The 23,695-nt window shown below is 41.2% G+C and overlaps 3 protein-coding genes across 5 annotated transcripts; 1 reads left to right on the top strand and 2 right to left on the bottom strand.

Moving 5' to 3' along the window:
* Positions 1-1,984: 1,984 nt before the first annotated feature.
* On the top strand, positions 1,985-8,811 carry LOC133017495 (uncharacterized). The gene is made up of 7 exons (XM_061083604.1): positions 1,985-2,078; positions 2,954-3,068; positions 3,185-3,392; positions 7,466-7,548; positions 7,742-7,897; positions 8,023-8,230; positions 8,701-8,811. The coding sequence occupies exons 1-7, from the start codon at positions 1,985-1,987 to the stop codon at positions 8,809-8,811; spliced, it is 975 nt and encodes a 324-aa protein (XP_060939587.1).
* A 375-nt stretch (positions 8,812-9,186) lies between these two features.
* On the bottom strand, positions 9,187-12,994 carry LOC133017759 (thioredoxin reductase-like selenoprotein T1a). Its single transcript, XM_061083930.1, has 6 exons — positions 12,797-12,994; positions 11,918-12,028; positions 10,884-11,010; positions 10,162-10,249; positions 9,811-9,971; positions 9,187-9,668 (listed from the first exon to the last, which is right to left on the bottom strand). The coding sequence occupies exons 1-5, from the start codon at positions 12,934-12,936 to the stop codon at positions 9,853-9,855; spliced, it is 585 nt and encodes a 194-aa protein (XP_060939913.1). The 5' UTR covers positions 12,937-12,994; the 3' UTR covers positions 9,187-9,668; positions 9,811-9,852.
* selenot1a (selenoprotein T, 1a) lies at positions 9,187-23,340 on the bottom strand. Of its 3 annotated transcripts, none has more exons than XM_061083932.1 (6): positions 23,146-23,340; positions 21,945-22,055; positions 21,196-21,322; positions 20,110-20,197; positions 19,762-19,922; positions 9,187-9,668 (listed from the first exon to the last, which is right to left on the bottom strand). In XM_061083932.1, the coding sequence occupies exons 1-5, from the start codon at positions 23,283-23,285 to the stop codon at positions 19,804-19,806; spliced, it is 585 nt and encodes a 194-aa protein (XP_060939915.1). In that variant the 5' UTR covers positions 23,286-23,340; the 3' UTR covers positions 9,187-9,668; positions 19,762-19,803. The 3 variants fall into 3 exon arrangements, with proteins under 3 accessions (XP_060939915.1, XP_060939917.1, XP_060939914.1); XM_061083934.1 differs by lacking the exon at positions 9,187-9,668 and adding an exon at positions 19,121-19,619 and having other exon boundaries at positions 19,758-19,922; XM_061083931.1 differs by lacking the exon at positions 9,187-9,668 and adding an exon at positions 19,121-19,619 and having other exon boundaries at positions 23,146-23,339.
* Between the last annotated feature and the right edge of the window lie 355 nt (positions 23,341-23,695).

Genomic DNA, 23,695 nt, shown 5'->3' with positions numbered 1-23,695 from the left:
TCCTTTCTGCAAAGCAAGAGGAGGAAGTACACAAAGCATTTTAATCAGTATTATACAAGTCCTGCTCCCACATTGCTGGACTTATTTCATCTCCAAGGTTACTAACAACACCAGCAAGTGTAAAACATTATTGGATTGTTTGTCTACCACTGAGGTGAGTGTGGCACTTTACTTTCACTTCATGTTTTGCCTCGATAGCTTTGCTGTTTTAATTTAATATTACCCACTCAAATTAAACTTTCAAGCAGATACATTTAGCCTGTGAACTCTCCTTGACAACACTTGCTTTGTCTTTGTCTCCTTGTCAATATAACAACTGAGCTGGTTTGCAATTAGTTCAGCTTGTTCACTACGTTGCTGGTTTAATTTAAATTTTTCCCACTACTCATAGTTCTTGAAACATTCAGCTTTTTCTGCTTTTACAGCGGTCACATAATCTCCTGTGCCTTTGACATGTCACGTTGTTCCTTTTCAGCTTGATTTTAGTCCTTCAACGACTCTGTATTCAGATTGCATTTTCAGCAAGAAAATGCTTTTTTTACTTTGAATTAGAATTTGATTTATTTACTTTTTATTATCTAATTGCTTCCTTTTCTATGTGCGTGTGTCTACCCATTCTGCAGGAGAGTACAGTTACACAAGCAGTGTTGTTTCATCCTGGGACGAATACACTGGAACTTCAGGAAGAACGACAGGGACAAAATGAGGTCAAGGTTTCCCAGTGAGTCTGCTCCAAGTATAATTACAATTAAACTATCCGACTAAACTACCATATTTAAATCATCATTAGTCTGCAAAGCTGAATCATTGTATTCAGGTCAATGCTTTTGTTTTGCCATCAGATACTGCAGCTAAATCAGAGAAGGGGCTGCCGTGTGTCCAGAATTTCCATGTAAGACAAATCATAGTCATATATGGAGTAGTGCAAATAAATTTATCGATTTTCATGTTTGTTTGATTTGATTTTTTGTTTCTTTCTGGGTTTGGTAAGCGGATACAAGAGAGCCACCCACAGTCTGTGAGAAATCCACCCACCTATTGTATCAGAGCTGCAGGAGTGCTCAGGTACAATCGTGAGTCCGATGACAACAGGATAAACGCTCCAACCGTTCTTCCAGAGGTACTAAGATCACATTTCCACCTACTGTTGTAAATTCATACTCAGGGCAACTTCTGTTACTGATTAGCCTGATTCAAAACGTTTTTCTAGCTCCCACCTCTGGCAGAATTGGCACTGAAATGTGAGTACTGTGGAGCAAAGACCCGACCAGCCCTCGGCCTAACACGGCTGCAGGAGCCTGAGGTGAGGCAGACAGTATAAACTAAAATTCTCAAATTTTACCTGATGCTCCATTGACCCCCTGTCCACCCTCTGTTTGTGTCCATAGACAGCTCCACACTTTTGTTGTGCTCAGCATCAGCAGCTGTGTGAGATGCTGGTGAAGGAGAGAGATGTGTGTGAGGGGAGATGTGACCTGACAACTGCAAAGGAGGAGGATGACAACAAGTTTTTCGAAGACATATTAATTGGACTTGGGTATGATTACATTTTTTTAAATAACCAAAAAAAAAAGACCAACAAATGTAGTCACTGCTGATCAGGAATGTATTTGGACTTTCTCATAGAGCACAGTCAGAGGTGAAAATAAACAAGGGTAACTCTATCCAAGCTGCGACAGAAACATGTAAGTAACTGCTCACTAAGTTAGATACACATTGGAAACTTTAAATCATTTCATCACATTGACTGTATATAAAGATGGACGACATGACTGCTCCCCATTATTGAAGGCAGGTGTCTTGATCGCCATCTTGTGGCTGGCTGCTGTTAAGGTCAATTAAGGATGACACATGGCCTGAACTTAAACGTACATGTACAGGGAAAATAGATTGTTCTCTTGTATTTAAGAGTGTAACGTCATGATTGACAGCTGAGACTCACTTGTGATTGGTCGAGTTTGAGTATTGACAGGACCTCACTACCATGGCTCCATCTCCCAATCACTACTGCATAGACCCTGGCTCCAAATGTGCTCTAAGCGTTCATATCCAGGATATCTTAACATCCTCCCTGGATAGTGGGAGGAAGTGGAGATGCGTCATCCATTTTTATATGCAGTCTGTGGTTAATCCATGCAGTTACTAATCATGATACAGTGTGCACAGGTTTTTTGTGTTATTTTTAATCTTGTTGAGAACCTCAACACGTGAGACCAACACACTTTTGTACTGTTATTTAGTTGCCCCTGCATCAAACGTCCTCCGCTTCCGGCTCTCTTGCGCTCATGGAAAAGGAAACTGGACAGTGTGTTCTAGTGGAGCGCCTGAGAGGTGCAGGAGAAGTGAAGAGGAGGAGCCTCAGGCGTCTATCCCCTGTTATAAACACAAACCTCTTAAGTTTGGCTTATGTCATCATCAGGTAACACCAAACTGTCATGTTCTCTTTCCTGACTCATTGTTCGCTTCCTTTGTCAGTTTGACCCACTGTGTGGAAAATGCTTTTCTCAAACTCTACACCATCTTTTTTATTAATTGCTGCTTTCTGTTATGTAGCCCTTTCATAATTGGAGACATCTAAAGCATTTTAGTTGGACCTTGTTTAATCTTACTGTGTTTATTTGCAGGATGGGGCAAAATTTCTTCACAAATATTATTCCAGTGGCAAAACATTTCTTACCTTGTTCCGTGGCGGCTCCGCTCAGGTCTTGTATCCTTCTCAGATATAGTGTTTGGAGATTTTTATATGGTGTGATAAGATTTTTTAGTTTAAGAAATAATACAGAATTTATAAAAACATCAAATGGGGGATTTTTTTTGTAATCCAGAACAGATAATTTATGTTAGAAGATGATATATGCAATGAGACGTGCACTCTACAGTGGGTATTCCCATCCTTATCGCCATGGTAACAGTTATCCCTCAGGCCACTTGGCTCTCGTTGTGTTCACTGAAGAAAATGGAAGTGTCTGCATCGTGTATGATGACAGCAAGGCCCCCAATCCAGTGATGAGAGCCGTGTTCCAGTCTGATGGCAGGGCTGCATGTTACCACAGCAATGGAAACATATGGTATTAAGGATATTACACACATATATGTATATATATTATTAGTATAATCCATATTCAGGTATGCCATCAACTGTGTGTGTTCTGTATGTTTGTGTGTATTTGTGTTAATGTTTCAGGCTGTCCTTAAACACATCAGGGGGTCAGTGTTTGGACGAGGCAGGTGCCAGAGTAAGTCGGTGGAGGTGGGAGGGGCCCCTGCACCCCGTCTTCTTATCCCTCAACAAATCTGTAGGGGTCCGAGTCTTCGGGAGGAAACAAGTGTTTGTTTCCTTCCTGGCTCAAGGACAACAAGCAAAGTTCAGCGTGGGCGCCTGCTGTGCTCAGGTTAAAGTGAAGCATTGTTTACATTTTTTGTCATCACATATTCACCTTGCACTTTCCAGAGCCTCCAGCTCTGCAACACAAGATGTGTAAAAAGCTTCTCTGTCTCTTTTTCAATAACGTTTCTGGAGGATGTTAAATGTACCATTCTGACACTATGTCTTCAACCTCTCCTCATATGTTCTCCTTTATTGTGTTTACATGCCAGTTAGGAATAAATCTATATTCCATGAACTTATAACCTGAAATGCATGTGAATTTCTTGAATGTCTTATTAATCAGCTCTTTATCCCATTTTTCTTTACAGTGAGAAACAACTAACTGCCCGTTACTTACTAAAAACAGCAGGACTACAATTTAATACTGAAGATCGAACCGTTTTTTAAAAGACTTTGACCCCTGATTTTCTCTGTCACTCCACCTCTTGGCTGTTAATAGTTTTTTGTCAACTTGTTAACTATTCAGTTTTTATTTTTATTTCAATGTGCGTATTTTAATCGTACAATAGATAAGACAGACAGCAAAACACTACAACCCACACTCAAGAGATTGGAGAGCGTTGTTTCCCCGGAGTCCCCCCCACTCACGGGCCGAGGACCCTGAACCACGAGTGCAAAACGAGCACATTATACTCTGGCAATGAATGCAGATGAGTCCAACACTGTGAACTGATCCGCTAATCTATACTGTGATGTATAACATATTATGTGGTTATCTAACTGTGAGTGTCAGTGCAAAAGCCCTCTGCTCAAAAAGAGTAAAAAGGGGGTCATTTTCATGCTACAAGGATGTTCTGTTTACAAAAGTGTTTTTATTTATTTAAATTAAAGGTAACCTACATTTGGATGTTGATAATTACACAAATTTATTAACGTCAATGTAAAATAGCTTTTCTTCAGTATTTCTTCTTACTAATTGCTAGACATACCTGTATTTTTCGATTTGTTAAACTGAGCCTTTAGTTTGGTTTGTTCATTCATGAAAATACCAAAAACAAGCACAAAGAAAACATTCTCTCGGAGTTATCAGGTGATGAATATGTTATTCCCTAATTCTTTTGCTAAAACTATTTAAATACATTTTTCATCTTCGATATCTGTTGTCTCCCTCATCCAATGCAGGGTGGTTTGTAGGGGGCGTGGTTTGGACTCTGTAGGCGGGTGCGTGGTTTGGATATACTTGCTGCCACAAGCGGAAATAACCAGTGGCAGCCCTATGGTGGCAGCCATAGACTGGTGGCAGCTGCCGCTGTCATCGGAAGTGTTGCTGCAAGCTGCTGCAGCCTCAGATTGTGCCCCTACTGGTCAACAGATGGAACAGAAACCTAAGAAAAGACTTTGACGTCAGACGCACAATAACTGAGAGATACTGAGGGTCTTTGACTCAAAGGAGAAGAGGGGATTATAGGGACAAGTTTTGCTTTAATGTCGAAATAGTGCACACAACTAGAATCAGATCTCATCTCATCAACTGCCAATAAACTGAATTGAGGCAGAAAACTCAGCGACATTCATGGAAAACTTGATACTACTTCAGTTGCCACTCAAATACCGTTTCCAGAGTGCAGTGTGAAGAAAAGAGATAAGGATGAAGTCCAGTTTTTCTAGTGAGTCTGACTACAAGTATGATTATAGTAGCTACACCTTCTTCATGGCAGCCATTTTAACATGAAATAGAAGGTAAACACTGGGGTTACTGATCACAGGAAATAAGGCTCTGTCTAAATAGTAAGGTGGCTGAGAGAGCTCAACACACATTGAATCAAGAGAACACAGGCAAATAGAAACATCTATGCATGTTACGAAAACCTCTACAACGATTTGACAACACATGCGCTGCAAAAGGTCCCAACACATGGAAATACAGAAACACGTTGCAAATTGAAAAAAACGACAACGGGAATGTCTCCATGGGAACCAAAAAAGTGATGAGCCTGTGAACTTTGAGAGGTTACTGAAGTCTGCTTCTGGTCAGTGGTGATGGAACTTCACAAATGATGGAACTTCAGTCAGGTTCATCACTTTTTTGGGTCCCCTAGAAACATTTCTGTTATCCTTTTTGCAATTTGCAGTGTTTTTTTGTATTTGCATGTGTTGTGACTTTTTGTAGTGCATGTCAGGTCAAATTAATGAAGTTCGTTTCTTAATTTGCAGTGCGTTGAGCTTTCTCGGACAATTAATGTGATTAGTACAAAAGATTTCATGTCAAAATGGCAGCCGTTTTACACTGATAGTTTAATATACATTAACAGTTTAAAATAGGATCATCAAATCCTCATTATTCTGCAAAGCTGGATCCTTTAGTAGCTGCTGTATTCAGGTCTATGCTTTTGTTTTGCCATTAGGAGGTGCTGCTGCTAAACAAGACCATGTGACACCGACTGTTGTTAATGTCCGTGTAAGTAGAGGAAAATAATCCCATATTCATGTTTTTAATCAGAAACCATCTAGCTTATCAGTGACCTGTTTAACTGATTCGATTTTTTTTACCCTCTGGGTTTGGGAAGCGGATACACGAGAGCCAGCCACAGCCTGTGAATAATCCACTCAGCTTTTATATCAGAGCTGCAGGAGTTCTAAGGTACAATCGTGAGTCCGACGACAGCAGGATAAATGTTCTAACCATTCTTCAGGAGGTACTAAGAACACATTTCCATCTACTGTTGTAAATTCAAACTCAGGGCAACTTCTATTACTGATTAGCCCGTTTGAAAACTTTTTTCCAGCTCCCACCTCTGTCAGAATTTGGGGCAAAATGTGAGTACTGTGGACAAAAGGCCAGACCTTCACTCAGTGTAACATGGATGCAGGAACCTGAGGTGAGGCAGACAGGAAATCTACAAAACAAAACTCCTCAAATTTGACCTGATGCTCCATTGACCCCCTGTCCACCCTCTGTTTGTGTCCATCCTAGGCAGCTCCACACTTTTGTTGTACTCAGCATCAGCAGCTGTGTGAGATGCTGGTGAAGGAGAGAGCTTTGTGTGAGGGGAGATGTGACCTGACAACTGCAAAGGAGGAGGATGAGTTGGTCGAAGACCTACCATTAGGACTTAAGTACGATTTTGTTTTTTTAAGACATAACAAATAAAAGACAACACAAAACAAATGTAGTCACTGCTAATCAGAAATGTATTTGGACTTTTTCTTAGAGCACAGCCAGAGGTAAAAATCAACAACCGTTACTCAATCCAAGCTCCAACGGAAACATGTAAGTAACTTAGATACAAATTGGAAACTTTAAATCAGTTCATCACATTGACTGTATATAAAGATCGACGACATGACTGCTCCCCATAAGTGAAGCCAAATAGTCTCCTCAGTGCTAATTAATGGTTGAGACATGGACCAAACTAAAAAGTAAATATCAAATACATTTTTCTCCCGCATTGTCATTTTAGGTACACTTCTCATCACACGGATGTTTGTTTGAATGTTAATTCTTCTGATAAGTTTGGTTTTAATTTGTAATTTGATGCGATAAAAATCTGTGGTGAAATGTCATGATTGCCTAGTGATTGGTTGAGTGTGTGTATTGATGGAACCTCGTCCATGTGGCTTGACCCCTCGATCACTGCTGCCCAAACACTGGCTTCAAATGCACAAGAAAGCGTTCATATTTTTGTTTCATTTCTGGATGGTGGGAAGAAGTGGCGATGTGTCGTCCATCTTTATATACTGTTTTTTGGCTAATCCGTGTGGTCTTAGTGTGCATTTGTTTTAGGTGTTATTATTAATCTGTTAAAGTTATTGATGAGAACCTCAACACGTGAGATCAATACACTTTGTTTTGTGCTGTAAATTAGTCGCCACAAGGTCAAACATCCTCCGCTTCCGGCTCTCTTGTGCTCATGGAAAAGGAAATAATGATGGGCCTGAGAGGTGCAGGAGAAGTGCAGATGAGGCGGCTCGGGAGTCGGTCCGCTGTTATAAAAGCAAGCATCTTAAGTTTGGCATATGTCATCCTCAGGTAACCCCAAACTGTCATGTTCTCTTTCCTGACTCATTGTTTGCTTCCTTTGTCAGTTTGACCAGTTTTTGTTGGACCTTGTTTAATCTTACTGTGTTTATTTGCAGGATGGGGCAGAATTTCTTCAAAAATATTATTCCAGTGGCAAAAAATGTCTTACCTTGTTCAGTGGCGGCTCCGCTCAGGTCTTGTATCCTTCTCAGATATAAGGTTTGGAGATTTTACATTGTGTGATACGATTTTTCAGTTAAAGGATTATATAAATGTAATAATTACAAAGATGGAAATTTGATCCAGGGCAAATCAAATGTGTACCACATGATAAATGCAATGAGACGTGTACTCTACAGTGGGTGTTCCCATCCTTATCGCCATGGTAACAGTTATCCCTCAGGCCACTTGGCTCTCGTTGTGGTCACTGAAGAAAATGGAAGTGTCTGCATCGTGTATGATGACATAAAGGCCCCCAATCCAGTGATGAGAGCCGTGTTCCAGTCTGATGGCAGGGCTGCTTGTTACCACAGCAATGGAAACATATGGTATTAAGGATACTACACATATATATGTATATATATAGTTTATATTATTAGTATAATCTATATTCAGGTGTGACATTAACTGTGTGTGTTCAAATTATTTGTGTGTATTTGTGTTCATGTTTCAGGCTGTCCTTAAACACATCAGGGGGTCAGTGTTTGGACGAGGCAGGTGCCAGAGTTTGTCGGTGGAGGTGGGAGGGGCCCCTGCACCCCGTCTTCTTATCCCTCAACAAATCTGTAGGGGTCCGAGTCTTGGGGAGGAAACAAGTGTTTGTTTCCTTCCTGGCTCAAGGACAACATGCAAAGTTCAGCGTGGGCGTCTGCTGTGCTCAGGTAAAAGTGAAGAATTGTTTACATTCTTTGTCATCACATAATCACCTTGCACTTTCCAGAGCCTCCAGCTCTGCAACACAAGCTGTGTAAAAAGCTTCTCTGTCTCTTTTTCAATAACGTTTCTGGAGGATGTTAAATGTACCATTCTGACACTATGTTTTCAACCTCTCCTGATAAGTTCTCTTTTACTGTGTTTACTGTTTACATGCCAGTTTGGAAATTGGGATTGTGCTGCATCACACCTTCATGTAACATTCACACTGACTCAATTTGTATTGAGTCTGGTAATGACATCTGGTAACTGTACATTTTAGGGTGAATCTGACACAGACGGGCCTGCTTCAGGACCTTCAGCAACTAAGGAAGCGCTTACAGCATTGGCAGCCAGGGACAGGATCCTCCTGGCCATAAAGAATCTTCATCAGTGCCTGATGAAGCATTGTCAGAACCAGCTGCCCAAGACCATATAGGTCACTCACCTCCACGTTGTTGCCCAAAGGCTTCTAACGGTTAGTGCTCATGTGATAATGAGCGACAATGAAAGGGCCTTTATCCACAAGTGTCTTCAGGGATGTCTGTAACTCTATTACCTGTCTAGAAGATACATCAAAAGCTTAAAATGTTGGATTTCCTGTAGCACTGTAACCTCAGTCTGTTTAGTCTCATCTAATCAAATCGGTGCAGGGCCTCAGGTCATCCTAATAACATTAAGCTGAGTTAAAACATGTGCACTCGTGACTTGAATAGATTTGTCTGCTGTTATCTTCCAGCCATTTAGCAGATTTTCTATATTTCTTACCGGGTTTCCTTATATCAAAAGTGAGTAGTCATTATACTATATATCCACTTCAATGTACAGCCTCTCCTAAAAGTACGATTTCCTCAGGGTATCGTTTGTAACACCTTATTCTACCACATCAATCAGTAACCCCAAACACCACAACTTTACAGTTAAATAGTTACAATAGTTTATTCATCTTCAAAGTTATGTGAATATAAAAATTATTCCGAAATCATACCAAGACAAAATTCCCCAATGTTATTTTCACAACAGTGATAATTTTAAGTGTTGCATTGTCTACATGGCTAAGCTACTTAAAGAATAGAATAGTTAAAATTCTACATATGGCTCAGTGGTACAAATAACAACTGTTTCATTCACATAGATCAAATATATGCAACGAGTTAAAGACTATAAGAATCATTAATCAATTTATCCTCTTGGATGAAATCTGGGATCGTGTGAATGGTACAAAAAAAATGACAGAATGGCTGGCACTGTTGCCATGGATCCCACTCTGGCGTCAGGGGCGGGATGTCTCGGAGGGACATCATGAAGAGTGATGGGAGCATCCAGTCTGTGCTAGCAGTTTTCCTACTTTCAGCGCAGACCTTCATAAACATCACTTCACAGCCCAGTGAGAAACCCACCTCAGACCTAGAGAGAAAGAGAGAGAAGGTGGAACACACATCACTGATATGAAGAATGTCTCACTGGTGAGGAAAAACATGACGAGTTAAAAAGGCTGTGTCGTTTAAAAGTATTTCTTTGGTGAAAGCAGTGGCATGGACGTACTCACATAGAGGGGATTTTAGCTCCAGCCAGGACTTGAAAAGTCGGGTTAGGAGAGGTGGTGAGTGTCCATGTGGACGTTCATCTTCATCTCGTTGTCCAGGATCTGCACAAGCTGCTGCATGGAGGGCAGCTGGCCCGACTCCAGTTTTGACCACACTGGCACATCTACAGAAAAACAATGTTCACATCATTGAGATTCACTGTTTATGCTAGTGCTTTGTCACACAACTTTATTCATATTACAATGATTATTTTTTGTGACACTTGTTAGCAGCCATAATGTTGTTCTGAGTGTAATAACAGTGGTGGAAAGCACTGGGTTCAGTCAATAAACAATGATATGAATCACACTCACCATTTAGTGTGATCTCAAAAGCTCCTGTAGACATCAACTGGTTTTCAATCATATTGCTGAAGAAGAACACCATCATGCAGGCATATATCTGAGAGAAGCATGAGAACAATCTCAGTTAGAAAGTTCCACATGAAAAAATATTTTCCCAAGCTATTTTACTGACCGTTTCTCCCAATTAACTAACCCAATTCTTATAGTAATGCTTTAAAAATAAACCTTTAAATCACTTCAACACTAACGACAAAGACCACTGATATGAACACACTGCACTATTTACAGGTCAACATGAAGCTGCTTTAAGAACCTTTGAGGGGACCTTGTTGCAAGGTTAAACATAACTTTACGTCAGCCACAGCTTTCTGTTGAAACACACAAAATTACTATAGTTCAAGATTGTTCATTTGCAAATATCAGTCTGCTCCCTCTGAGCCTTTAGCATGGGTGCAAACCTAAGGACACATTTAACAACACAACCTGAAGACCCTGCATATACAGTTAATGAAATCCCACGGAGTGGGTTGTACATGGCAGAGTTCATGTACACGGCTGCATCACAAACAGCGCACTTTCCGTCATTTCTACAGTCTAGTCATGTTCCTGTGTGATATCTGGGGTGATTACCTGCACGTTCAGCAGCATCATCATACTGACTCCAAACATATTAAAATTACAGTTCTGTTCAATACGTTCAGAGCTCTACCTGTATTTCCAGGAAACCTTACCTTATTCCCCTGGGCCCACTCCCAGATGCCTGGAGCTTGCATACCAATGAGGGCAAATGGATCCCTCCCGATGATAATCAGCCCAATCACCAGCAGTTTGAATATAGACAGGAAGGAAGAGAAGTGTCTAAGGGAAGAAAGAAAAAGAAACTGGATCTTAATACGATTTACAACACGGCAACAGTGCTGTGTTATGGCAACATTAAAACACATCATGCGTCAGCCGAAGTTGCTATTATGACAGAAAGACGTCAAAAGTTCCTCCTTTCTTTGATGAAACTAATCTCTGGAGAGTTTATCAAGAGTTCAATAACGAGTGAACTGATGAGGACCTTAGGGTCTCAGTGGCACGGTCACCTATTCAACTACAACACCTAGGACCTGGGCACAGACCTCCGGTTCAAATACAGGCTGCACATGCTTCACAAGGCCACCGTCTTCATCACATTAAAACTACAAGATTACAATTTCATCAAAAATCTTGTCTGCACCAATATCAGTACACAAAACAGAAATAGATCACGGTCAAGAAAACAGAATTTAGGGAATAATACATCACATTCAAAATAAATATTACAACTGCTTCAATTCATGCGGATTTTCACATTAGTTTCTTTTTGAATTGACATAAATAATCCTATTTTAGATAATTGTAGAGTCCAACAGCCCAAAGTTACTTGTAGCTCGTTTTGTCCAAAGAATTTTTGCCAAGTTAAAATTTGTAACAAGGGTTTTTGTACTAAACTGAATTAGTTTTAACAAGGTGTCCCTAAATAATTGGAAACTAGGTCAAGCACTCATACCTTCCCAAAGTATACCAAGATCAAAATCTACAGTATGCCAGCAATAACAACCAACATGATTTGCACAAGGAAACCACAATTATAAAACCACCGCAGACAGATAAGGCCGGCTGCATGAGAATTCCACTTCCTCAGTCAAATCTCGGCTAATCACAGGCAGCTTCCAGCCGGCTTTAATAAAGCTGGGCATAATCCTATTGTTAGAAGGCAGACAATCTCCCACTCTCTTACCGGTAGAGGGGAATAGGAAGATAGTTCTCCCCATCGATGCGGATGTCCGGGTACCGCTGGTTCAAGGCCTGCATGTACTCCTCAAACACCCGCTTGTACCCTCAGGAAATGCTGTGGGACGACAAGCACACAGTTAGAAAGACATGCAGAAAGACAACAATACAAAGATCTGAAAGATAAATTGTGAGCTGGACCATGACATCATAATTTCAATCTATACATATCTACACAGCTTTTGTTTTGTTTCTTTTTCTAATTACTGATTAGCCTGCAGCTAACATTGCTTTGTAAATCATAACATTGGTGTGGACCTACAGATGAAGGTCGTTGTATATGCCGGCAGGGGGCACTACTTGGTCTCATTCACAGCATTTACGACCTCGGCTTCACTCCAACAGGCATAATCTATAAAACTAGAATGTTACTTATATAAAGTCATTCCAGACCCAGGGAATTGTACTCGGATTTGAAATAACATTAATATCAGTACAAACAACATGTCGGTGAGGAATCTGTCATCCAGTTGAAGGAATCTTCAGAAGTTGTACAAATGTACCGACTGTCACAGGGTTTATCGATAACTAGCTTGTTTGACAGGAGAGCCGAGAGGCCATTTCAAATGGATCTTCACGATAAAGTCTAACAAACAAAACTTCCGGGTAATATACCGTTCATGCCCTGTGTTTCAACAGTAGCCGAGTCACTCCGCTAATAAATAACTGGGAAATGCTCCTTCTCCTCTAGCCAAGATGCTAACATGAGCTAACCCCCTGCTAGTAAGCTGCTACTGATCTCTACGGCCTGCGGTGCTGTTAGCCGGAGAGGTGAGCTAGCTGGCGATGATGACTCGCCATGTTTCCGGTGCTCAGTTCGCCTCACCAGATCTGGAACTTGAGCAGGGGCCCCGTGGCGAACTGCATCTTCATCTTCTTCACGCCGCTGATGTCGCCAGACGTGGCGCAGCATAGCGAGAAGGCTCCAAGAGCGAGGAGCAAGAAACGAGGACACTTCATCTCCATCCGTTCCGGGGTTTGTTTCCTCGATCGTCTGCTCGGGAACGCAGAGATGGGCGGGGGGTGTTAATCTGTACCTGTCTCTGATTGGTCCTTCTCCTTCCTCTGCCTTTGATATTATGTTGTAGACACAATCTGTACCAATATGTACCGCCCCCTGTCGGTTTGTCTCTGGATCTGCCTCTTCTCCCTGACTGCTCCACCGATCTCCTTCCTTCTCTTTCCCTTGTGATTTGTCCTTTACTTTGAAGCCACTCCTCTAACTGTACTTTGATTTCTTTGATCTCTGACCGTTATATTCTTCAGGACTATGCTGTGTGTTGAAGAAAGGAGAAGACTATATTGAAGACAGAGTAGATGGCTGTGAAGCACCCTGACACCTTGAAAAGAACAAACCGATAAATGATTTAAGAGATCGATAGAAATTCAAACCATAGACTCACCATGTACACAACCAGATTCAAACTGATTGCAGAACTGGTGGAATTCCCTCCAATGGGCTTGCTCGACATTATGCTCGACTTTAACGACTTGATTCGTCGTAAACCGAGCTTGACTCAGCGTTTGGAGCAAGTTGAGATATGCTGGGACACGGCGATGGATTTATGCACACTGATCGTTGACTTCTTCTTCAGGGAAATGGAAAAGAGGATCAACCCAATCGTGTCAGAGTGGGAAGAGAAAGCCACAAGCATATATTTACACTTGCGACCCGAGCAGTGTTTCTTCGGCGTAGATGAGCGCCGTATCCTTAAGGACACCTTCAACATCCTCCCAAAGTTCTTAAATTGCATTTTTACAAACAACTACCGGAAGATCGATTGTGGCAGCATACAGGAATTGAGCTGGTTAATGGGTGAACATTTGATTTCGATGATGGCTGAACACTTAGCCATGCGACTCCCAAACACGACGAATGAGAAACCCATACATTTTAGGAGAGGATATTGTCTGCTTCAACGTTTTGAAAAAATGATGGCTCTTATTAGCACATCAGCATCATGTGTACACAGCGGTGGGTGCCAGTGCGGAGTTGCGCTAAATCAAGACAAAAACACAGACCGTTGCCTGGACGACCGAGGCAGACACGCAATGTACATGTCTATTATCAACGACGGCTTTTCAGTAGATTATCATACATCAAATAGAGCAGTGATGGAAATCCTGATAAAGAGTGCAAACACTGATATTGAGGAGATTTCGGACTCTCCTCATGTCCCTTACAGCTCAAAGAAGTGCGAGCAGTCTGATGGTCACCGAGACAAAGCGCCGGATAATCTCAAAACTCAAGTTCTGTTTTCCTTGATTCTCACAGGGCTTGTAAATGAAACCATGGAGAAAGCCCAGGTGAGACTGTGTCCCGCAGATTTCGAGAGGATTGTCCAAAATCTGACAAAGAAGGCAAAGCAGCAGATCAAGCTCAGCACCGTAGGCCCAATCAAGGCGAATGATGTTGAGATCTACAAGGTTCTGTTCAAAGACCTGCATGAGAAAATTGGCTCTGAGTTGGACCTTCTGACAGCCATGGAGTCTCAGGTGATCGATGACATCATTATTGAGGCCTTGAGGATTCGCTTGAACAATCCGCCCACACAGGAGAGCGCTTTCGCCAGGTTCTTCTCATCTGTGGGACAACTCATCAGGAAACCATTCAGTGCCGGCTTCGGTCGTGGCCCCATCTCAGAGCCATTATTTGTTTAATTGTAGACATTTGAAAATAGATGAATAATGCTTCACATAACATACTACAGATGTTATTATATATTTGGAGTGTCATGTATTCCTTGTGGAGGGGAAACATTAGAAACTCAGTGACTTACACATCATAAGGGCGGGATCATTTTCCTCCAGTGTTTATTATTGTTTTGTATCTATTAGGACAACAAAAACGGTTACATAAAATGATGTACGAATGACAACTGAAACTTAACATGTGATGGACAACAATGCTGTTGCTGTATGATGTTTTATTACACTTGCACATGATTTAGTTCTGAATTAAGAGTTGTAAAATGAAAAACAAGTAAAAAATTGTGTTTCCAATAAAACATTATTCTGTAATTGATAATTAATTCATCAATATATCTGTCCTTACCTCAAATCAGGTTGTACATGTCCTCAGAGAGGAAGGACAGCATGGGTTCAGTTTGTGCAACCCGCACAAACTGATGTTGATCAGCGACTTCCCAACTTCATTCTGCTCTTGCTTCTGCAGTATTTCGAACACTTTCTAATGCAAGTTAGACCCGTACATTGAGATTTGGATGAGGATCGCGATTCCAATCTCTGATAGCAAGTCCTAAATTTCTCTGCGATATCTTGAGCTGATGAATGGCTCATAAACTCTGAGCCGAAGTATTCAGTCTTCAGCTTGGGCCTGTCCAATAATCTGACATGCATGTCTATCTGATTAGCCTGTAAATAGTGGTTCAGGATTTCATCAAATAACAAGACATACAGTCTTTGCTTCGGCACCTTTGACAAGAGCAGTGTCTTAAAATAAGGAGCCAGTCAAAAAGAGGTAGAAGTAGATTTTTCAGCGTATTGCTCAAGCTAAACCAGAAGCATCAGACTGTGCAAAGGATCAGCGATCAATTGGACGAAAACAGGAAGAGTATGACAGTAGGAAATCAATGGAGATAAATCTCATCTGGAGTTAAGCGCTGGCTGTCAAACAGGCTTGAGAGTTTCAATTAAAGCAAACCCCATAAAGTGAGCTTAACGAATGGATATCCACAATAAAGCCATACCTATATGGAAGGAATGCGGCTTGCATATTGACTGCCGTCTGTTGAATCTGGGAAGACTGATTGACTGTGGATGAAAAACCCAGCATTATTCTGATGGCAAAGCTCTCTGGTGTTGAAGTAATCTCCATGGTGTGACATTGTGAATATGCACACTGTTTCATTGAATTGGCTGCTGCTGCTCTGCTGCTGCTACGTGGTAATGACACAAGGAAAAAAATCCCGAAGGAAATAAATTGATGGTGGAAAATCAGAAAAATAAATGCTGGTGTTGCAAGGTCTGAAATTAAATTATGGAGTCATGGAAATGCATTGATAAAAATGTGTATGAACCCTGAATAATTCAAATTATACCCCAAAATACAAAACCATTACATCTTGTCTCCCAACCACAAACATCATAAAATTCTCATCAAATCCAACCATGGCTCTTGAAAAAGATCTAATTTTATTGTATTTTAGAAAGACCATTGGATAAAATAACCCAAACGAACATCACAACATTATATGACAACAGTTTTTTCTTGCTTGAGAAGAGGAGTGTAAGAGGAGGTCATTGATTCAGAAAAGGAGCCATGACCGAAGCATTTGTCATTACTACATAACTAAAAGTGCAATTGGCACATGTTTTTATTTATCCTAATAGATATTAAATAACAATAAAGACCGGGGGGGGATCATCCCAACCTAATGATGTGGAAGTCACAACGTTTTTAATGTTTCCCCTCCACAAGGAATACATGACAATCACAACACAACATCTGCAGTATCTTACATAAAACATTCTGTATCTATTTTTTACCAACACCAACATCACAGCATCACAGGGGTTCATTGGTTCGGGGTGGAGCGGTGACCAAGCCGTCACTGAATGGTTTCCTGATGAGATGGCCCACAGATGAGAAGAACCTGGCGAAAGGGCTCTCCTGTTTGGGCAGATTGGTCAAGCGAACCCTCAAGGCCTCAATAATGATGTCATCGATCACCTGAGACTCCATGGCTGTCAGAAGGTCCCACTTAGAGCCAATTTTCTCATGTAGGTCTTTGAACAGAACCTTGTAGATCTCGACATCCTCTGCCTTGATTGTGCCTACAGTGCTGAGCTTGATCTGCTGCTTTGCCTTCTTTGTCAGATTTTTGACAATCCTGTTGAAATCTGCCGTACTCAGTGTTGCATGGGCTTTCTCTAATGTTTCATTTACAAGCCCTGTAAGAACCAAAGAAAACAGTACTTGAGCTTTGAGATCATCCGACTTCTTGTCTCGGTGAGCATCAAACTGTCCGCGGTTCTTTGAGCTTTCGTGACGTGAGATGCAAGAGACACGAGGAAGATCTAAATCCTCTTCAGCATCAGTATTTGCACTCTTTATCAGGATTTCCATCACTGCTCTATTGGATGTATAATAATCTACTTCAAAGCCGTCTTTGCGTAATGACAAGTATATTGTTTGTCCGTCTTGGTCATCCAGGCTGTGGCATGTGAATGGGTCATCCTTTGTGAGTGCTCCGCACTGGCACTCACCGTAGTGCAAGCATTTAGCTAATTTGCTAATTAGAGCCGTCATTTTTTCAAAATGTTGAAGCTTAGACCCTACATTAACAAATTGCATGCATCTGTACAGTGTTGGGAGTTGCATGGCCACGTCTTCGGTTATCATCATCGCTATATGTTCAGCCAAAAACCAGCTCAACTCATATACGCTGCCACATTTGATGCTCTGTTTATTGTTTGTAAAAACGCCACTGAAAAACTTTGGGAGGATGTTGTACGTGTCCTTAAGGATACGGCGCTCTTCTACACCAAAGAAACACTGCTCAGGTCGTATGTGTGAATATATGCTTACGGCTTTGTTTTCCCATTCGGAAATGATTGGGCTGATCCTCTGTTTGATTTCACTGAAGAAGAAGTCAACAATCAGTGTGCATAAATCCTTTGCCGCGTCCGACGATATGTCATATTTGGCCAAACTCTGTGTCAAGCTCGGTTTACTACGAACCAAGTCTCTGAAATCCATCATAATGTCAGCTGAGTCACCTGAAGGAAATTCCGACAGTTCGGCGATCAGTTTGAATCTGGGTATGGACATGATGAGTCTGTGGTTTGATTTTCACATTTATGTGTTTGTGCTTTTACATCAAGGTGCTTCAGCACCATCTACTGTCTCTCTTCAACCCTCAGAGGTCAGATATCGAAGACATCAAAGTACAGTAAGAGCAGTGGCTTCAAAGTAAAGGACAAATCAAAAGGTAAAGAGAAGTTAGGAGAGTGGTGGGGCAGTCAGGAAGAAGAGGCAGATCCAGTGGATGGCAGTCATGTACCTTGCTGTTGGTTGCCACCTGACAATAAACCGAACTGAAAAAGAAAATCAAACTAGCAGAGTGGATTCAGGAGGGGAAAATGGGGAGCGAGCAAGCAGGTCGTCAATCAAAAATATTTACGCAGCGGGCCTTCCATCTGGTCTATACTACAGTTTTATCACTTATGGTTCAGCAGCTCAAACATTGTTAAAGAAGCTTGAGGTTTTGCAAGCTCATGCTTGGATACTCTCCTGTAGTGCTTTCAAATCTTCTTTTTCAAACGGTTTATAGGCGGGTGGCAACCAAGGTTAATGTGCATTACTGCCATCTATTGTGTCTCCTTTTCTTCTTTTTGGTTTTCTGATGTAACGTCTCCTTCTTTGTTTGGTTTATTGGCGGGTGGCAACCAACCTTCTTTCAAATCTACTCCTGTGTCTGCTCTTCCAAGTTTTGGTGGGTGGGCAGAAAGTGATTTTCTGTAAGTGTGAAGCTAATGTTGATGCGTGTCCCAAATTTGTTGAAAGCGTTAAATATAACTTGATGGCTTCTCACTTTTTACTCCATGATTTTTTACATGACATTAACATTACACTCATTACGTCTGTTTCTGTGTATTGTAAGTTAACTATAGCGTTGGCTTACAGTATTTGTAGTTCTATCAACATATTGTTTGGCTTTTGGAAACCAACTGATGCGTTTGAGTTTAATACAGAACGACAAAAATAACTTATTTTGTCATTTGATTTTCAATTAAATTACAAGGAAAATAGCCTTTTAGATGCAACAGATCACCAATGATTCAACCTTTTGGATTGCCTGTGGCACTATAGCCTCAGTGCTTTCATCTCCATTGGACTCATATCTAGTCTGTTTCGTCTCATCTAATCAAATCAGTGCAGAGCCTCGGTTCGTCCTAATGACATTAGGTTGAGCAGATGGCTGAAAGATGTGCACTCATGACTTGAACAGTTTTGTCTGCTGTTATCTCTTACTAAACCACTAAAACCTTGATAAGACTACTGATGAGTCAAATTATCCAATTCAATGTACAGCCTCTTCTAAAAGTAAGATTACCTCAGGGTATCATATGCAACACCTTATTCTACCACATCGATCGCCCCAAACACCACACCACAACTTTACAGTTAAATAGTTACAATAGGTTTTATTCATCTGCAAAGCTTCCTCCAAGTTATGTTAATATAAAAATTATTCAGAAATCATACCAAGACATAATTTTCCAATGTTATTTTCACAACAGTGATGATTTTAAGTGTTGCATTGTCTACATGGCTAAGCTACTTAAAGAATAGAATAGTTAAAATTCTACATATGGCTCAGTGGTACAAATAACAACTGTTTTATTCACATAGATCAAATATATGCAACGAGTTAAAGACTATGAGAATCATTGATCAATTTATCCTCTTGGATGAAATCTGGGATCGTGTGAATGGTACAAAAATAATGACAGAATGGCTGGCATGTTGCCATGGATCCCACTCTGGCGTCAGGGGCGGGATGTCTCGGAGGGACATCATGAAGAGTGATGGGAGCATCCAGTCTGTGCTAGCAGTTTTCCTACTTTCAGCGCAGACCTTCATAAACATCACTTCACAGCCCAGTGAGAAACCCACCTCAGACCTAGCGAGGCAGAGAGAGAAGGTGAAACACACATCACTGATATGAAGAATGTCTCACTGGTGAGGAAAAACATGACGAGTTAAAAAGGCTGCGTAGTTTAAAAGTATTTCTTTGGTGAAAGCAGTGGCATGGACGTACTCACATGGAGGGGATTTTAGCTCCAGCCAGGACTTGAAGAGTCGGGTTAGGAGAGGTGGTGGGTGTCCATGTGGACGTTCATCTTCATCTCGTTGTCCAGGATCTGCACAAGCTGCTGCATGGAGGGCAGCTGACCCGACTCCAGTTTTGACCACACTGGCACATCTACAGGAAGACAACAGTCACATCACTACAATTCACTGTTTATGTTGCTTTGTCACACAACTTTGTTCATATTACAATGATTATTTTTTGTAACACTTGTTAGCAGCCATAATGTTGTTCTGAGTGTAATAACAGTGGTGGAAAGCACTGGGTTCAGTCAATAAACAATGATATGAATAACACTCACCATTTAGTGTGATCTCAAAAGCTCCTGTAGACATTAACTGGTTTTCAATCATATTGCTGAAGAAGAACACCATCATGCAGGCATATATCTGAAAGAAGATTGAGAGAAATATCAGAAAGTGCCACATAAAAAATTGTTTCCCAAACATTTTACTTGCTGTTGTTTTTCCACTTGTTTCCTCCATATCTTGCTCTCACAATGGAATCGTAAGAGTAACGCACTGAAAATAAACCTTTAAAATCACTTATACACAGAGGACAAAGACCACTGGTATTAACGCGCTGCACTATTTTAAGGTCAAAATGAAGGTGCTTTAAGAACCTTTGAAGGGATAAGCTACAAATGAGGTACAGTCAGAGATAAACTCCATCCTACTTGTGCGATCTAGCAGTTCAAAATCTGGTAGTTAAAGTCGTTTACTCCTCATCAGACAATGAAATGTAAGAATTGACACTACCCAATCAGGGAGACAAAATCTGTATTGCCCCCTGGTTGGTGGCTGAAGGTCAACGTCACAAACCATACATCTGTTTGGTTTTAATGAGTGGTTTGATGCTATAAAAAAATTGATCATGATTGACAAATGAGATTGAACTTTAAACCCTTTACATTTTTTTTCCCATCCTAAATGCAAATGAAGCTTAAAGCCATCATACTCTTTGGGCTCTACGGACATATTTCAATTTAAGGTTTCCTGGTACCAGATTTACATTTGACTTGTTGCCTTTTTTCTTTTTCTCTGCAGTTTGCAGGATTGTCAGGAACAAACAGATTTGTGTATGTGTGGCGTAGGCTGACCATCTCGCACAGATGTATTCTTATTGACTGAGGATATTAGGGGGAAGCACATTATGAGCCCTAAACCAGTAAAGGTGACCAGAATGTTTTCCTTAAATTATTTGGTTTATTGATAGCTGTCAGGATGTAAATAAAGTTTCATGAAATTTAACCATCAAGTCATGTTGATGTGTGATATCTGTGGTGATTACCTGCATGTTCAGCAACATCATACTGACTCCATACATATACAAATTACAGTGCTCTTCCATAGGTACAGAGCTCCACCTGTATTCCAGGAAACCTTACCTTATTCCCCTGGGCCCACTCCCAGATGCCTGGAGCTTGCATACCCAAGAGGGCAAATGGATCCCTACCGATGATAATCAGCCCAATCACCAGCAGTTTGAATATAGACAGGAAGGAAGAAAAGTGTCTGAGGAAAGAAAGAAAAAGAAACTGGATGTTAATACTATTTTTCAACACTGCAAACTTGCTATATACACCTGTTGAATGTGCCTTAGACCTTGTGCTTACATTGTTAAAATAGAGCCCTGTCTACCACTACCACCAGTCAGTGAACAAGGCTTAATATTCCAGAGACACTGGCTAGAGTTTTGGATGCCGAGGGTGCATGGATACAGTCTCCTTCCTTTTATGAAACTATTCTCTGGAGAGTTTATTAATAGCTCGATAAACATGTCAACTTATGAGGACCTCAGGGTCTCAGTGGAAGTGCCAAACCATTAATTACAACACCTGGGACCTGTGCACAAACTTCTGATTCAAATACAAGCCACTGACTTCATCACATTAAAACTACACTGTGTGTGTGTTGCGCTGTGACTGTGGGCGGGTATATATTGAAAGATCGATTCCTTCTTTTTATGAATCAAAATCGGATCATTCAAATGCAGATTAATTTTAATCAGTGAATCCATTTTTAAACGGAGCCCTAAAATGTATCACATAAAATACTGTGATAACTGAAAAGTGACAACAACTTTACACAGCTCAAAGTGAACCATCCGTCATTTGATTAAGTTGTACTCTCTTACCTATAGACGGCAATAGGCTGATAGTTCTCCCCTTCGATGCGGATGTCTGGGTACCGCTGGTACAAGGCCTGCATGTACTCCTCAAACACCCGCTTGTACCCTCAGGAAATGCTGTGGGAAGACGAGCACACAGTTAGAGAGAAATGCAGGGGGACAAATGCGACGGCGCCAACAACACACTGATCTGAAGGCTACATTGTGAGCTCAGCGTGGACATCTGAATTACAATCTGTAGAAAAGTGGTGGGGAACGTCCGGCCTCTGGTCTGTATGCAGCCCACGCAAGACTGTACGATCCGGCCAGCGAGGCAATTCATGAATACCCAAACACGCTGGCAACTGTCGTTTCCACCATAAATGTGTCAAAAGCAGAGGACTAAACAGCCACCAGTTCAAGGAGCTACTACGTGAGCTTGAGTAAGAGTATAGAGATTTGGTTTATAATTGTGAAGTGCGGTGGCTGAGTCACACAGATGTTCGCACAGTTTCACAAACGGAGGGAAGAAGTGAAAAGGTTCATGGAGATGAAGGGAAAACCTATCGTGGAACTGAGTGACAGCCCAGATTAACAGATACCTTAGGGTAAATATATTGATTTTATGTTGTGATTATAGTACTACTTAACAGGCATAATCTGTCAAACTATAATGTGAGTTATATAAAATAATTCCAGACACACAGAGCACTGTACTGGGATTTGAAATAGCCTTAATATCAGTCAACACATCACACGACTGTAACGGGGTTTAACAATAACTAACATTATGTTTATCATTATTGTTTCACTATGTTGAGAAGAAGGCAGTGCTGAGACGATCACACATGTAGGTAAATATGGCAATAAGAGATGCAGTAGATGGTGGTAATGCACCTTGACGTTGGTTCCAATCGGGTTCCAATGAACCAAAGCAAGTAGAAGGAGAACTAGCTTGTTTGACAGCAGAGCTGAGAGGCATTTTCAAATAAATCTTCACGAGAAAGTCTAAAAATCAAAACTTCCGGGTAATATACCGTTCCTGCCCTGTGTTTCAACATTAGCCAAGTCATTCCACTAATAAATAACTGGGAAATGCTCCTAGTCCTCTGGCCAACATGCTAACATGAGCTAACCCCCTGCTAGTAAGCTGCTACTGATCTTTCCGGCCTGGTGAGCTAGCTGGCGATGATGACTCGCCATGTTTCCGGTGCTCAGGTCGCCTCACCAGATCTGGAACTTGAGCAGGGGCCCCGTGGCGAACTGCATCTTCATCTTCTTCACGCCGCTGCTGTCGCCAGACGTGGAGCAGCATAGCGAGAAGGCTCCAAGAGCGAGGAGCAAGAAACGAGGCCACTTCATCTCCATCCGTTCCGGGGTTTGTTTCCTCGATCGTCTGCTCGGGAATACAGAGGTGGGCGGGGAGTGTTAATCTGTACCTGTCCCTGATTGGTCCTTCTCCTTCCTCTGCCTCTGATCATGTGTTGTAGTCACAACCGGTGGCAACATTTAGTGCCCCCTGTCGGTATGGCTGCTCAACTGAACTAGTTTAAACTAAATGTATGAAGATAAGATAAGATAAGATAAGATAATCCTTTATTAGTCCCACAATGGGTAAATTTGCAGTATTACATCAGCAAGTAATAAGTAGCATGGCAAGTGAAAGGAATATTTAAAGATACATATAAATATAGATCATTATGAATGTAATTAAAATAGTACATACAGGGTAAAGACAGGAAGATAGATAGATTAAGATAAGATACATTTATTTGTCC

The sequence above is a fragment of the Limanda limanda genome, chromosome 13 (genome assembly GCF_963576545.1).
Source record: "Limanda limanda chromosome 13, fLimLim1.1, whole genome shotgun sequence".
Classification (NCBI taxonomy): Eukaryota; Metazoa; Chordata; class Actinopteri; order Pleuronectiformes; family Pleuronectidae; genus Limanda; species Limanda limanda.
Note: the sequence above shows the minus strand (reverse complement) of the source record. Positions and strands in the feature narration are given on the sequence as shown.

Coding starts and splice junctions, on each gene's coding strand:
- LOC133017495 (XM_061083604.1), top strand. CDS start 1,985: ATGGCTCCATCTCCCAATCACTACTGCATAGACCCTGGCTCCAAATGT. Junction 3,069..3,184: donor CACAGCAATGGAAACATATG/GTATTAAGGATA, acceptor TTAATGTTTCAG/GCTGTCCTTAAACACATCAG. Junction 7,549..7,741: donor GGCGGCTCCGCTCAGGTCTT/GTATCCTTCTCA, acceptor CCATGGTAACAG/TTATCCCTCAGGCCACTTGG.